We start from the raw sequence: 12,922 nt of genomic DNA on the forward strand, positions 1-12,922 counted from the left end.
GAGTTTGCTTATACAAACACATGATTGATCTGTATTCTAACTCACCATTAACGTGTTTCGGGTTAATAGATGAAAAATATTTTTTAAAATGAAAAAGGAAAAATAACTTTTTTATCCATGAATTATAAGAAAATATCACTCTTTATCCCTTACTTTCTTTTTCTCAGTTTTCTGCTAAGTGCTTTTTCATCTCTCAATTGTCTACCAAGAAGCATTTTAATCCAACGAACCCTAGCTAGTAAAACTCAAAGATGACAAATTAAAGTCATTTTGCAGATAATTGAGAAACAAAAAGTGACAATATATATAATTAAATGAAAAAAAGCAACTATTTCTCTATCATTTGTTAGGGATGAAAAGTGCCGATTTTTCAATAAAAAATGAAGGTAAAGATTCAAGTTTTTTTTTTTTTTTTTTTTTTTTTTTTTTTTTTTTTTTTTTGGAAACAGTCCTTATTCTTTATAGAATTTGTTCTATATTTTCTCAAGTTTTTCACCTCAAATAATCAATGCCCCCACTAGGGGAGTTTGGATTCAGTGACCACTCATTTGGAATGGTTACAGAGATATCATCATATATACTGCATAATAATTGGCAAATTATGTGCATACCAAAATAAAAATTGAAGTAAAAATAATTAACAAAATGCCAGCAGAACAGACTTGAAAATAATGATGATCATCAATATGAATGCTTCTTGAATGAAGGATGATTATTAGAGTCATGAATCAAGAAAACCTTCTTCAAGAGATTGATGAGAAACACTATGCTTGGCATTTTGCTAGCTTTGGACAACTTCAAGGCTCGAACACACTTACACTCAACCTTATTATTTTGCCCTCTTGGACCCAAATTGTGATGATTATTGGAACTAGAAATTCCCACCTGCACCTTATTACCTCTCTTCATCTCTTCATCAAAGTAATCCTCCCACAACATATCCATCTTCTCCTCCTCTTCATCTTCATCATCCTCATCATCATCATCCTTGCTATGATCATCCTCAATAATCTTCCTCCTCGTCAGGCCGCACTCCACGAAAGAAAAGCTCTTTCTTTTCACATAATAGGCTTTCTTGGAAACTAGTGGGGAGAAGCTGTTGGTTCTATCAAACTTCCCCCCATTTTCTCCTCCTTTGCGGAGCCTTTCGCGGCGGGAGGCCACCGAGTTCGTCCACCAAAGAGGCGGCGATTCAATGAAGCGCGGCGGCAGCAGCGCATCGGTGGTGGTCGGGAAGCTGAAGTCCTGATCATCATCGGCGGCCATGGCTAGCTTTTTGTGAACAGGATAGGGGAATTGATGCTTTTGTTTGGTGTGGAAGGTTAGGTGGTTTTAATATATGTGTTTGGAAAGTTTTAGTTGAACCGCTTCAAAGCTTATAACATTAAAATATTTTCTTTTATTTTGTTTATTACAAGAATGTTATAGGGAGTGGCCCATGTCTTAGACGTTGTACAAACTTTCTAATCAATTATTTCTATCAAGAAACGTTATTATGTCGGGAAACTGAAATATAAATTAACAAATGATGAATAAATTGTGCCAATTAGTTGTAGATTCTACAGCAATATTAGCTCATTGGATCATACTATATTACATAGGACATTCTGATCATTAAATATAAGGAGTATTTATTTTTTATTTTTTAACATCTATTTGAGTAGAGACATTTTCCAAAATGCTAAACAATATAGGTGGATATTACTAGATTAATTATATTATGATAATACTTCTTCATTTTTTAAAGACTTGCACTTACATGGCGTTTGGTTGGAATGAGGGAATCAAGGGGGAAAGGAATTGTAATTTTGTGGGAAATGAATAAAGTGAGAATTTAAATATAAATTACATTTTTTGGTAGGAAGGAATGAAATGATGGGGAATTGAGAGGGGAGAAGTGAATAAATACTAAAATTCCTGATTGAAATAATTAACCCGGGGTAGACCCGAATTACTAATTTCGGATAAGAATATGAATAATAAATAAATAGGTAACGATGTCGTAAGGGCCGTAGAGACCGTATATTGTATTAAATGCCGTAAATAGGCTATTACAATGGTTCTTAAACAAAGTGTATGTAATAGATAGATAGAATAATGAACGTGCCTTGTTAGGACAAGGAGGGGGGGGGGGGTGCTTTTATACAAGCTAAACCCCCCAACCGCCTCCCCCTAAATCGGGGGTAGTTGGATCTTTGCGTTGACCGCGCCCGGGCGAGACCGGGTCGGGTCAACGCCCGCTGAGCTCGGGCAAAACCGAGCTCCCTTACCCGAGCTCGGGTAAGGCCGAGCTGCTCCACCCCGAGGTGCGAGGTGCCTTGGGACGAGGTGCGATATGGCTTTAGCTCCACCTTGGTGCTCCGGGTCTGTGATGCTACCCCGGGTCGGGTCGTGTGTATAATATATCCGTCATGAGTCCCTCACTCTCTTCGTTGGAGAAGTCGACAACGAAAGAGAGTAAATGTCCCGACCCGACCTCCATGCGCAAGTGGCCGAGCTCACCATGGTCGAGCCCATTGTAGCCAAGGCGTCCTAGGCCAAGGTGCCTTGTGCCGAGCTCGCTATGGACTTAGGCGCCTTGGGCCGAGGTGAGACGTCTTAGGCCGAGGTGAGACGTCTTGAGCCGATGTGAGACGTCTTGAGCCGAGGTGAGACGTCTTGGGCCGCTACCCTTGTTTCTATTGATTTATTGTTTCACCACACTTCCTTTTCCACGTCATTTTATTTAAGCCCTCGGCGATCGCCGAAATGCTCGACCTCTGTTCGTGCCGAGGTGCAAGACCTCGACACTGGCCGAGGTACTAGGCCTCGGCAGCTGCCGAGGTGCCATGGTGATGCACCTCGGCGACGTACCGAGGTGCAAAAGATGGGCCTCAGCACACTGCCGAGGTGCCCAAAACGGCCCTCCATCGGCAGCGTGCCGAGGTGGTACCATGGTGCATCTCAGCAGTGTGCCGAGGTGCTACCATGGTGCACCTCGGTATTGTGCCGAGGTGCGCTAGGCCTCACCTTTTTTATTTTATTTTATTGCCTTGTGTTAGCCTCCTCAATCAAGTCTCATGAGACTATGCATTCGGGCTCTTCCGTCGGGGTTGGTACGCGAAGTCGGACCTCATGCCCCCTTAGGGTGCGCTAGCCGCTCGAGCCAAGTCCTGCCGGACCAAGCCACCGGGTTTCTCCGTCGGGGTTGGTACTCGAGGTTGGACCTCGTGCCCCCTTAGGTTGCGCGTTAGCCGCTTGGGCATAGTCCTCCCGGACTATGCCACCGAGCTCCTCCGTCGGGGTTGTACGCGAGGTCGGACCTCGTGCCCCCTTAAGGTGCGCTAGCCGCTTGAGCCAAGTCCTGCCAGACCAAGCCACCGGGCTCCTCCGTCGGGGTTGGTATGCGAGGTTGGACCTCGTGCCCCCTTAGGGTGCGTGTTAGTTAAGTCCTTCCGGACTATGCCACCGAGCTCTTCCGTCGGGGTTGGTACGCGAGGTCGGACCTCGTGCCCCCTTAGGGTGCGTTTGGGGAAACCGAGTGGGCACTCGTTCCCTCCCCCTCATTTTCGTGTGTGTTTTAAGGGAGGAAATAAATGAAAATCATACTTCGTAACAAGAAATTTATTCCGCTTATTGTCGTCCGTTAAGACATTATTGGGGGAGGGGAATGGTCCTCCTCCTAAAATAGCAACGCCAAGGTCCACCTCTCAAGTGGCGGGGTTACTGGTAATATTTCAGCAAATGTTCCGAGTTCCAAACTCTAGCTATCATCTTCTCTTTGGGGGTCTTGAGCTTGTAGCTGCCTGGGCGGACCACAACTGCTACAATGTATGGACTCTCCCAGTTCGCAGTAAACTTTCATCCGGCCTGAGGCTGGCTCTCCTCTCTCCTCCTGAGCACATAATCTCCCACTTGAAAATAGCGGGGTCAGACCCGCCTATCGTGGTATGTTTTGGTTTGTCTTTGGTAGTTTTCAGCTCGGATCGCAACTGCTTCGCGCCGATCGTCGACCAGGTGGAGGTCGGCTCTATGGTGCTCCTCATTCGTGTCGGGGTCGTAGTCCTCCTCTCGCCGGGAAGGTATGACCACCTCCGCTAGAGGTCGGGCTTCGAAACCGTAGGCCAAGGAGAAAGGTGTCTCCCTAGAGGCCCTCCGGGGAGTGGTGCGATAGGCCTAAAGAATGGCGTCAAGCTCCTCCACCCATGCTCCCTCACGGATTCCAGTTTCTTTTCAGGCCATCCACTATGGTGCGGTTGGCGTTCTCCACCTACCCATTTGCTTGAGCGTATCACACGGCCACCCAGCTATGGGTAATGTGCCACTCTGCACAAAAACCCTCGAATTCTTGCCCCTCGAATTGGCGTCCGTTATCGGTTATGAGCTGCATCGGGACCCCAAAGCGGCACAAAATATTTTTGTATACGAACTGCTTGCAACGGGCGCTTGTTATGGTTGCTAGTGGCTCCGCCTCCACCCACTTGGTAAAGTAGTCCACTGCAACTATGAGATACTTCCTTTTTCCCGAGCCCATGGGTAGAGCTCCGACTAGGTCCACCCCCCACCTGGAGAAGGGGATGACCGAGCTGATGGGGGTGTAGTTCGTGGCGGGTCGGCCAGGGCCGACCTGGAAGTGCTGGCAGGTCTCGTAGCTCCTGGCGTAGTCGCCGCATTCATTGGCCATTTTGGGCCAAAAGTACCCCTGCAAGATGGCTCTCCGGGACATTTTTGGCAAAAAGTACCACCACTCCTCGTCTTCGTCCCGGACCCGCTCCGTGGCCTCCCGGGCAGTACACTCGACTATGAAGTCAGCCAGTTCCTGCCCCATGATAGAGGGTCTGGGCTTGAACTGGATGTCGAACTGGCTCAGCCGCATGGCCCACCTGACCAACCTGCTGGCCAACCCCGTGCCCCTCAGTACTGCGCCTAGTGGCTGGTTGGTGAGGACCTGTACGGGGTGGGCCTGGAAGTAGTGGTTCAGCTTCTTTGCTGTCACATCTACTGTGAAGATGGCCTTTTCAACGGGTGTGTACCTGATTTCTGCCCCCCGTAGAGCTCGGCTTGTATAGTAGAGGGGTTGTTAGACCCCCTCGTCGTCTCGGACCAACACGAAGCTGACCGCGGCCTGCGAGATGCCCAGGTACAAATATAGGACCTCTCCCTCAACGGGTTTGGCTAGGGGGGAGCGACATCAAGTATATCTTGAGGTCTTCGAACGCCCTCTGGCACTCTTCAGGCCACTCGAAACCCTTGTTCTTTTTGAGGACTCCAAAGAACGGCAAAGATTTCTCGGCCCACCTCGAAAGGAAGCGGCCCAGGGCTACCAACCGTCAGTTGAGGCGCTGGACCTCCCAGAGGGACCTCGGAGGTTCCATGTCTAGATTACCTTGACCTTATCGGGGTTGGGCTCAATTCCCCTCTTCGAGTCCATGTACCCCAAGAATTTCTCCCCGTGCACCCCGAAAGTGCACTTTTTGGGGTTCAACCGTATATTGAAACGCTGCATTATTGAAAATACCTCAGTAAAGTCATCCGTGTGGAGGTCGGCCTCGGCGCTCTTAACAATCATGTCGCCGACGTAAGCCTCCAGGTTGCGACCGAGGACCTAATTGAACACCTTGGCCACCATTCGGGTGTAGGAGGCCCCTGAATTTTTTAGCCCAAAGGCCATGACTTTGTAGCAGTAGACCCCCTCTGGCGTGGTGAAGGTTGTCTTCTCCTCGTCGGCCTCCTCCATGAAGATCTGGTGGTACCCCCTGAACGCGTCTAGGAAACTCATGAGGGCATACCCTGCGGTCTCGTCCACCAGTTGGTCAATGTTCGGGAGGGGAAAGGGGTCCATAGGACAGGCCTTGTTGAGGTCAGTGTAGTCCACGCACATCCTCCAGGTGGGTGGCTTTGGGGCGAGGACCAAGTTTGCTTGCCAGGTGGGGTACATGACCTCCTTGATATGACCGATCTCCAGAAGGGTGTCGACCTCCTTTTTGACGAACTCCCTCCTTTCGGCAGAGAGGTACCTCTTGCGCTGCTGGACTGGCTTGACCGCGGGGTCTATGAACAATTTGTGCGTGATCACGTCTCGGCTGAGGCTCGGCATATCCTCAGGACCCCATGTAAAGACCTCCTTGTAGCTCCTGATGGTGTTGATTATTCGTGTCCAGAGCTCGGCCGGGAGGCCGACCCCCACCTTCACAACTCGGTCGGGTCGGCAGAGGTACAGGATAACCTCTTCCGTCTCGACCACGGGCTCGGCCTGGGGTCGGCATGCTTCCTCCTGCAACGCCTTTTCGGCTATGGTGTGGACCTGGAGATCTTTTTGACCAATTTGGCGGCACGCCTTCAGGTAGCAACTGCGGTTCACCTTTTGGTCTCCCCGGGCGACCCCGACCCCGGTTGGTGTAGGGAACTTGAGGCACAATTGCTCCATGGAAATTACGCACCTGATGTCTTTAAGGGCGGGTCGGCCGAGTATAATGTTGTGGGCGTAGCTGATTTTGACGACCACGAACTCGGCCTCCCACCTCTTGGTGTGAGGTGGGGCGCCTAACTCGGCCTCCCCGTGAACCCGGACAGGGGGGTCCTTATTTGCTCCAGCTGCCCTCTTGAGAGTCCCAACTGGGTGAATGTGTCGTAGTATATGACGTTCACCGAGCTACCCGTGTCTACGAGCACCCGGTGCACCACCACGTTGTTGATATCCAACTTGACCACCAGGGCATCTCGGTGGGGTAGGGGCCCGTCTGGCAAGTCGGCGTCGGTGAAAGTGATGGGCTCCCTCTTTGGTTTCTTCTCGTGGGGCGTTCGTGTGACTTCCCCTACGTACAGGCTTCTCACCCACCTCTTTCGCTCGGTTGGTGAGTCCCCTCCCTCGGGCCCCCCAAAGATAACGTAAATGGCACGCTTCTTCGAGGGTTGGGAGTCCTCCGTTGTCTTTTCTTCCTCATCGGAGCTGTGGTCGTGGTCCCTCTTACGAGGTGCCGAGGTGGATGGCGCATGGCCACCCCGGTTCCTCCATACATTGCCTTGCTTTTGGCCATGCGCCTGGCTGGGCTTCTTAATAAACTGGTCGAGTTAACCCATTTGGATGAGCTCCTCGATTTGCCTCTTCAAGAGGATGCATTCATCTATATCGTGCCCCTTCTGCCGGTGGAACCTACAATACTTGTTTGGGTCCACCTTCGATGATATCTTCATGCACTCCTCCTTCGGGAATACCACGATCCCCTGGCCCTCCGCGTGCGCCAGGATGGTACTCACAGGTCATGTCAGCGGGGTGAGATAGCGTGTGGGGTTCAACTGGGGCCCCTCAGCATACTCACGTCGATGTGGCCGTGGCGCCTTGCGCTCTTCCTGGGGTGCCTTGTCTTTTCGACCTCTCCGCTCCTCCTGTTCTTTCTTCCTCTTCTCGGCAGCCTCGGCGTCAACATACCTGGCTGCCCTACCCATTAGGTCGGTATAGTTTCTGGGGGGTACCTGATGAGGTCCTGGTGGAAAGCACCCGACCTTAAGTTGTTTCGAAAAATCGGCATGGCCGACTTCCCATCAAAGTTGGCGACCCCCATGGCCTCCTTCTTCCACCTGCTGGGGTACTTGGCTAATGACTCCGAGCTCTCCTGCTTCAGATCGCATAGTTCGGCAAGGTAATTTGTTTCTTTCGCTGCATGCTGGTGGCGAAATGGGACAAGAATTGCTTGGTGAGGTCTGCGAAGGTAGAGATGGACCCCTCTGGGAGTGATCCGAACCAGTCATGCGCCTGCCCATTTAGGGTGGCGAAGAACCCCCTGCATAGGATGGCGTCGGTAGCCCCCGGTGATCATCATGGCGGCCCTGTACCTGGTGAGGTGCGTCCGTGGGTCTGTGGTCCCCGAGTATGCTTTGATGGTGGGAAAGCGAAAATCTCTAGGTAAGGGCTCCTCCATGATGGTGCTTGCGAATGGGGAGGACAACACATCCTAGGGCTCTGGAGACCCGTCCCTCTCGTCGATCTTCTTCTGGAGCTCATCCATCCTCCACCGTAGCTGCTCGACCTCTTCCCGATGGGAGCTCAGAGCTCTACCATTCGTTTCACCTGATCGTTCGACCCGGGAGGCCTACTCACATCGCGGTGGGGCTTGGGTCCCCTAACTTGGGGACCTCCGCGAGCCCGCCTCTTGTCGCGGCTGGGCTCGGGGCCCGCGACTTGGCTACCTCCGGGTGGCCGATCGTCGTCGTGGTTGTCTGCGGGAGCATGATTCTGCCGCCGGAAGCCCGTTGGTGGATGGCCTCGGGCCCAAACTCTCTCGGGCTGGCACCCGGCTGCCCAACCTCTCCAGGGCGGGCCTGGTTTGGTTTGACCTCCTTCCATCATCCTCATGGCGTCGGTCGCGCCGTGAGTCTCCTCCTCCCCGTGTGTTCGTCGGGCGGGGCGAATTGACCTCCCCCTGAGTGGCGGGCGCCTAGGGTGGCCGGGTGCTTGGACTCCTTGGTTGACGCCTGGGTCGGCTGGCACGCTTGCTCGGAGACCTTGCGCGACCCGGGCTAACACCGTGGAGCTTGTTCAAAGATCGCCACCGCTTCTCGGATGAAGGCTGCGGCGGGAGGTGGAGCACCACCACTGCGGTTGTTGGTGAGACGGTCTCTCATGTCTCCTCCCGACCTGATGGAGGCGGTCGGTTGGAGGCTGGGCGCATCGTTAGGGCCGTTCCCGGTTGCGATGAGCTGGGTGCCGCGGGAACCGTTGGTGTGGTGAGAGTTAGATCTCGATCTTGCCATGGTAGCTGGTCGTGGTGGACCAATGTATATAGAACACGCTTGAGCTGGTACAGCAGCTCTCAACAAGAGCACCAATGATGGAATTAATTAACCCGGGGAAGACCCGAATCACTAAATCCGGATAAGAATATGAATAATAAATAAATAGGTAACGATGTCGTAAGGGCCGTAGAGACCGTATATTGTATTAAATGCCGTAAATAAGCTATTACAATGGTTCTTAGGACAAAGTGTATGTAATAGATAGATAGAATAATGAATGTGCCTTGTTAGAACAAGGAGGAGGGCTTTTATACAAGATAAACCCCCAACCGCCTCCCCCTAAATCGGGGGGTAGTTGGATCTTCGCGTTGACCGCGCCCGGGCGAGACCAGGTCGGGTCAACGCCCGCTGAGCTCGGGCAAAACCGAGCTCCCTTACCCGAACTCATTATGACCCGAGCTCGGGTAAGGCCGAGCTGCTCCACCCCGAGGTGCGAGGTGCCTTGCGCCGAGGTGCGAGGTGGTTTGGGCTCCACCTTGGTGCTCCGGGTCTGTGATGCTACCCCGGGTCGGATCGTGTGTATAATATATCTGTCAATTTCCTTATATAATATTAATATAATAATAATAATAATAATAATAATAATAATAATAATAATAATAATAATAATAATAATGAGGGTAAAGTGGTAATTACCATAGAATTACAATTTCACAAAGTGTGGAATTGCAATTCCATAATTGGAAGGAATTGAATTGCAACCAAACTATGGAATTGCAATTCCATGGAGTTTGGTAGGAATTGAATTGCAATTCCATCCTACCAAACAACCCATTATATTATTGAAACTCTGTATTTCATGTACTTTTTAATTGGATTGAATGATCAATAATATAGGATTCATGATTCTCTCTATATTTCTTGTCTTTCTCTTTACTTCATCCTATATTGTTACGTCTATTGCTTTCCTGCAATTCTGTAACAATATATACAATAATTCACGTGATGATACACTTTAATTTAAAACACGGTATCAGCACGAGTTCTCAACATCCTCAGTAAATGATCTATTAAGATATCAACTATGACAGAGGTATTTTTGATCCCTAATATTGGTCTTGCAACTATGAGCACTAATGACAGTAATGGGCATTGTAGTTTTTCACCGCACACTAGCGCTTTAGGCAACTTAGTTGGGCATTGTGACTAGCACCAAGGGTATGTGTTTGTGTTTAGCTATCAACCTGCAAACTTCTGATCTCACCCTGTACCTTTGTCATCTGGGCTTGAAATTTTATTGTTATGGCATGTGCTATTGGAAATAATAAACCAAAGTCGATTTAATATCACAAAATAATATTTATATATACGCACGAAAGTATATAAAATATGATTTGATATATATCCAAAATATATATATTCAAAACGGGCCCCAAAGGTTATATATATATCTACAAAAATATATATATCAACCAAAATGGAATTTATAATCCTCAGATTATAATTACAACCAAAAGGAAACGAAGTGTAGTACAAGGATTTTTTGTTTAGAAGCATAATCCCAAAACCGGAGAAGAAAGGAGATGAAGAAGAGTGGTAAGTACGAGTCGAGCGTAAACTCCTTTTCCTTAAAACCTTATTTACCACTTCCCAAAAGTGCTAGGAGCGTGGTGGCTTAGGCTTCCACAGGATAAAGCGTACTACGATTCAATGTTTGAGCACCCAAACGAATGAACCCGGCGAACTAGAGCATGGACAGAACACAGCAGCAAGACAAAAGTCGGAGCAGAGTTTTGAGAGAGAGTAAAATCTAGTGTGTGTTGTGTCTCATTCACTTTCTTCCTTACTTATAAATCTGCTTCTCTAACAACAAACTTATATAGGAGATTGAAGTGTAAATAGCATTCAACAATAGCATTAAATCCGATTTTTAAAATTGACTATTTAACATGGAGATTAATTTTGGAATTAATTTTGTGAGATTAGGCTAAGATCAAGCCTTTTCGATCTCAGTTTGGGATTTGATTTGCACCCCGTGTACGCAAGAGAGAGCCTCTATGCTATACAATTCAATAAACCTTAAAAGTGCTCTTGTATAAATAGTGGGGCAAATGCTCTTCCCAAACCAATATGGAACAAAAGATTCACTTTTTTCCTTCATTTTTTCAACTTAATGGGTCTACTTTGAGAATCAATATCTCATTCACGCATTATCCATTTTGAACGTATAATATACCAATCTCTTCGTCTCACTACTGTTTCTTCTTTGAAAATATGTGTATAGCAATTTGGCTGTATACTTGTTGCCGTAAAATTCCTTCTCGCAGGGGCAATTATTATGTATGCATATAAAGGATGAGAAATGCACCAATATTTTACTGCATATATTTATTTTGAATGCCTGATTATATTGGCCTGGTAATCATTTGGGAGAACTTTGATTTAAAAAAAAAAAAAAAAAAAACAAAATGGACTACCTGTTAGATTTTGTGCTTGGTTATCGGTTGCTACTGTGGGACTACTTGTTGGAACTTTTGTTCCGGTTATAGTATGCAGCTTTGGCTCCGTAGGGAGAGTTGTACGGTGCTATCTATGACAATGTTGCAGTGACAGGGAATGATCTCTGGTGGCTTTGGTTGTTTTTACGCGACAAGGAGATCAATTGCCGGCGACAGATGGTGAGATCCATGTTCCCTGCGTAATTATTTTTCCATTAAAGTATTTTCGTTTACATGTATGTAATGTAGCTGCTGCTTAATTAGTTTTCAAAATTATAATGTATAATTAAATATTAATTATTATTGGTAATTCATTGATTTTGGGAAACTGCCATGTTTTTTGTTAATGGAAAATGGAATCAATTAAGGGATATTTATTTATCATTATATGTATGACTTGCTTTGTTGTTATTAATGGCAATTATGTATGAAGAATCTCTTTAATGCGATTTTTCTTTCATTTTGCGTGAATATATTAGGGCTTTTTTGTATACTAGTATTTTTCCCCTATCGGAGGCACACAATTTTAGAAGTATTGTTTTAATGTTATCATACTAAGTAGATATACATTTATTAAAATATAAAGGGAAAATGACACTTTTTCCCCCTGAGTTATATACTTATAGCATTTTCCCCCCTAAATTATTTAAGTGGCTCTTTTCCCCCCTAAAATGTTAAATGGACATATTTACCCTTAAAATAAATATTTAAAATAAATATTTCATTTATTTTTCTTCTCCAACAAATTATTACTATAATTTGGTTCAAACCAAACAGATATTATAGCAACCAAACCAAAATATTCCAATTACAATTTAGAATCAGTACGCGATATTTAGAGTTTATTAAAATCGCAAATCGAAATGGCCGGTTCATGTTCCGAACTGAAAAAATAAAATAATTTATTGTTGAATTTAGACTATTTTAAAATAAAAAATAAAATAAAAACGGTTCAAAATTGCGAACCGGATCCAGAACCGCCGGTTCACGGTTCATGATCCAGTTTTTTTGGTTCATAAATTTAATAAATTGAAATCTAAATATTGGATTCTAGATCTGAATCATAACCGAAAACTTTTAATTCGATTGCTATAGTGTCCGGTTCAGTTCGAACCGAACCATGATCATTGCTACGTATACACAATAATTTGTTGGAGAAGTAAAATAAATAAAATGTTTACTTTAAGGGTAGAAATGTCAATTTAATATATCAGGGGAAAAACCACCACTTTTAAAATAATTGAGGGGGCTAATGTGCTTACATAAATAATTGAGGGGGAAAAAGTGCTATAAGTATATAACTTAGGGGAAAAAGTGCCATTTTCCCAAATATAAATATAATTATACAATATAATAGAGTAAATACCCAAAATGGCCCATCGACAATAGCTAAATTCACAAATTGGTCCTCAACTTTCAATTTCAACCAATTCAGTCCTTAACTTTACATTTTTAACACAATTTGGTTCTCTGTCTATTTGGCCGTTTGTTGACTGTGATTTTTGAGGATATATATGTAATTTCATGGTCCATCATCGGGTTTTTAAGGTTCCGGTTGCATTTCCAAACTGCACTGTTACATTTGAATCCACTGCCAAAAGCAATCTACCAAATCCGGTCGTCTTTCTTCATCCTCCCTTTGAACTCAATGTAGTTGAGTTCGTACCAGAGCGAAGAAGACGACGTGTTTCTGAACCGGTGCAACGTCATCC

General features: G+C 46.5%; 1 protein-coding gene across 1 annotated transcript; it reads right to left on the reverse strand.

Annotated features, from left to right (window-relative positions):
- Nucleotides 1–681: 681 nt before the first annotated feature.
- LOC109172879 lies at nt 682–1,266 on the reverse strand. Its single transcript, XM_019322121.1, has one exon. It carries the CDS (start codon nt 1,264–1,266, stop codon nt 682–684), a length of 585 nt encoding a protein of 194 aa, XP_019177666.1.
- Nucleotides 1,267–12,922: the final 11,656 nt, after the last annotated feature.

This window comes from Ipomoea nil, unplaced genomic scaffold (assembly GCF_001879475.1).
Source record: "Ipomoea nil cultivar Tokyo-kokei standard unplaced genomic scaffold, Asagao_1.1 scaffold0444, whole genome shotgun sequence".
NCBI lineage: Eukaryota > Viridiplantae > Streptophyta > Magnoliopsida > Solanales > Convolvulaceae > Ipomoea > Ipomoea nil.

Bases quoted from the DNA above. Each gene is read 5' to 3' on its own strand.
- LOC109172879 (XM_019322121.1), bottom strand. From the start codon at position 1,266: ATGGCCGCCGATGATGATCAGGACTTCAGCTTCCCGACCACCACCGAT.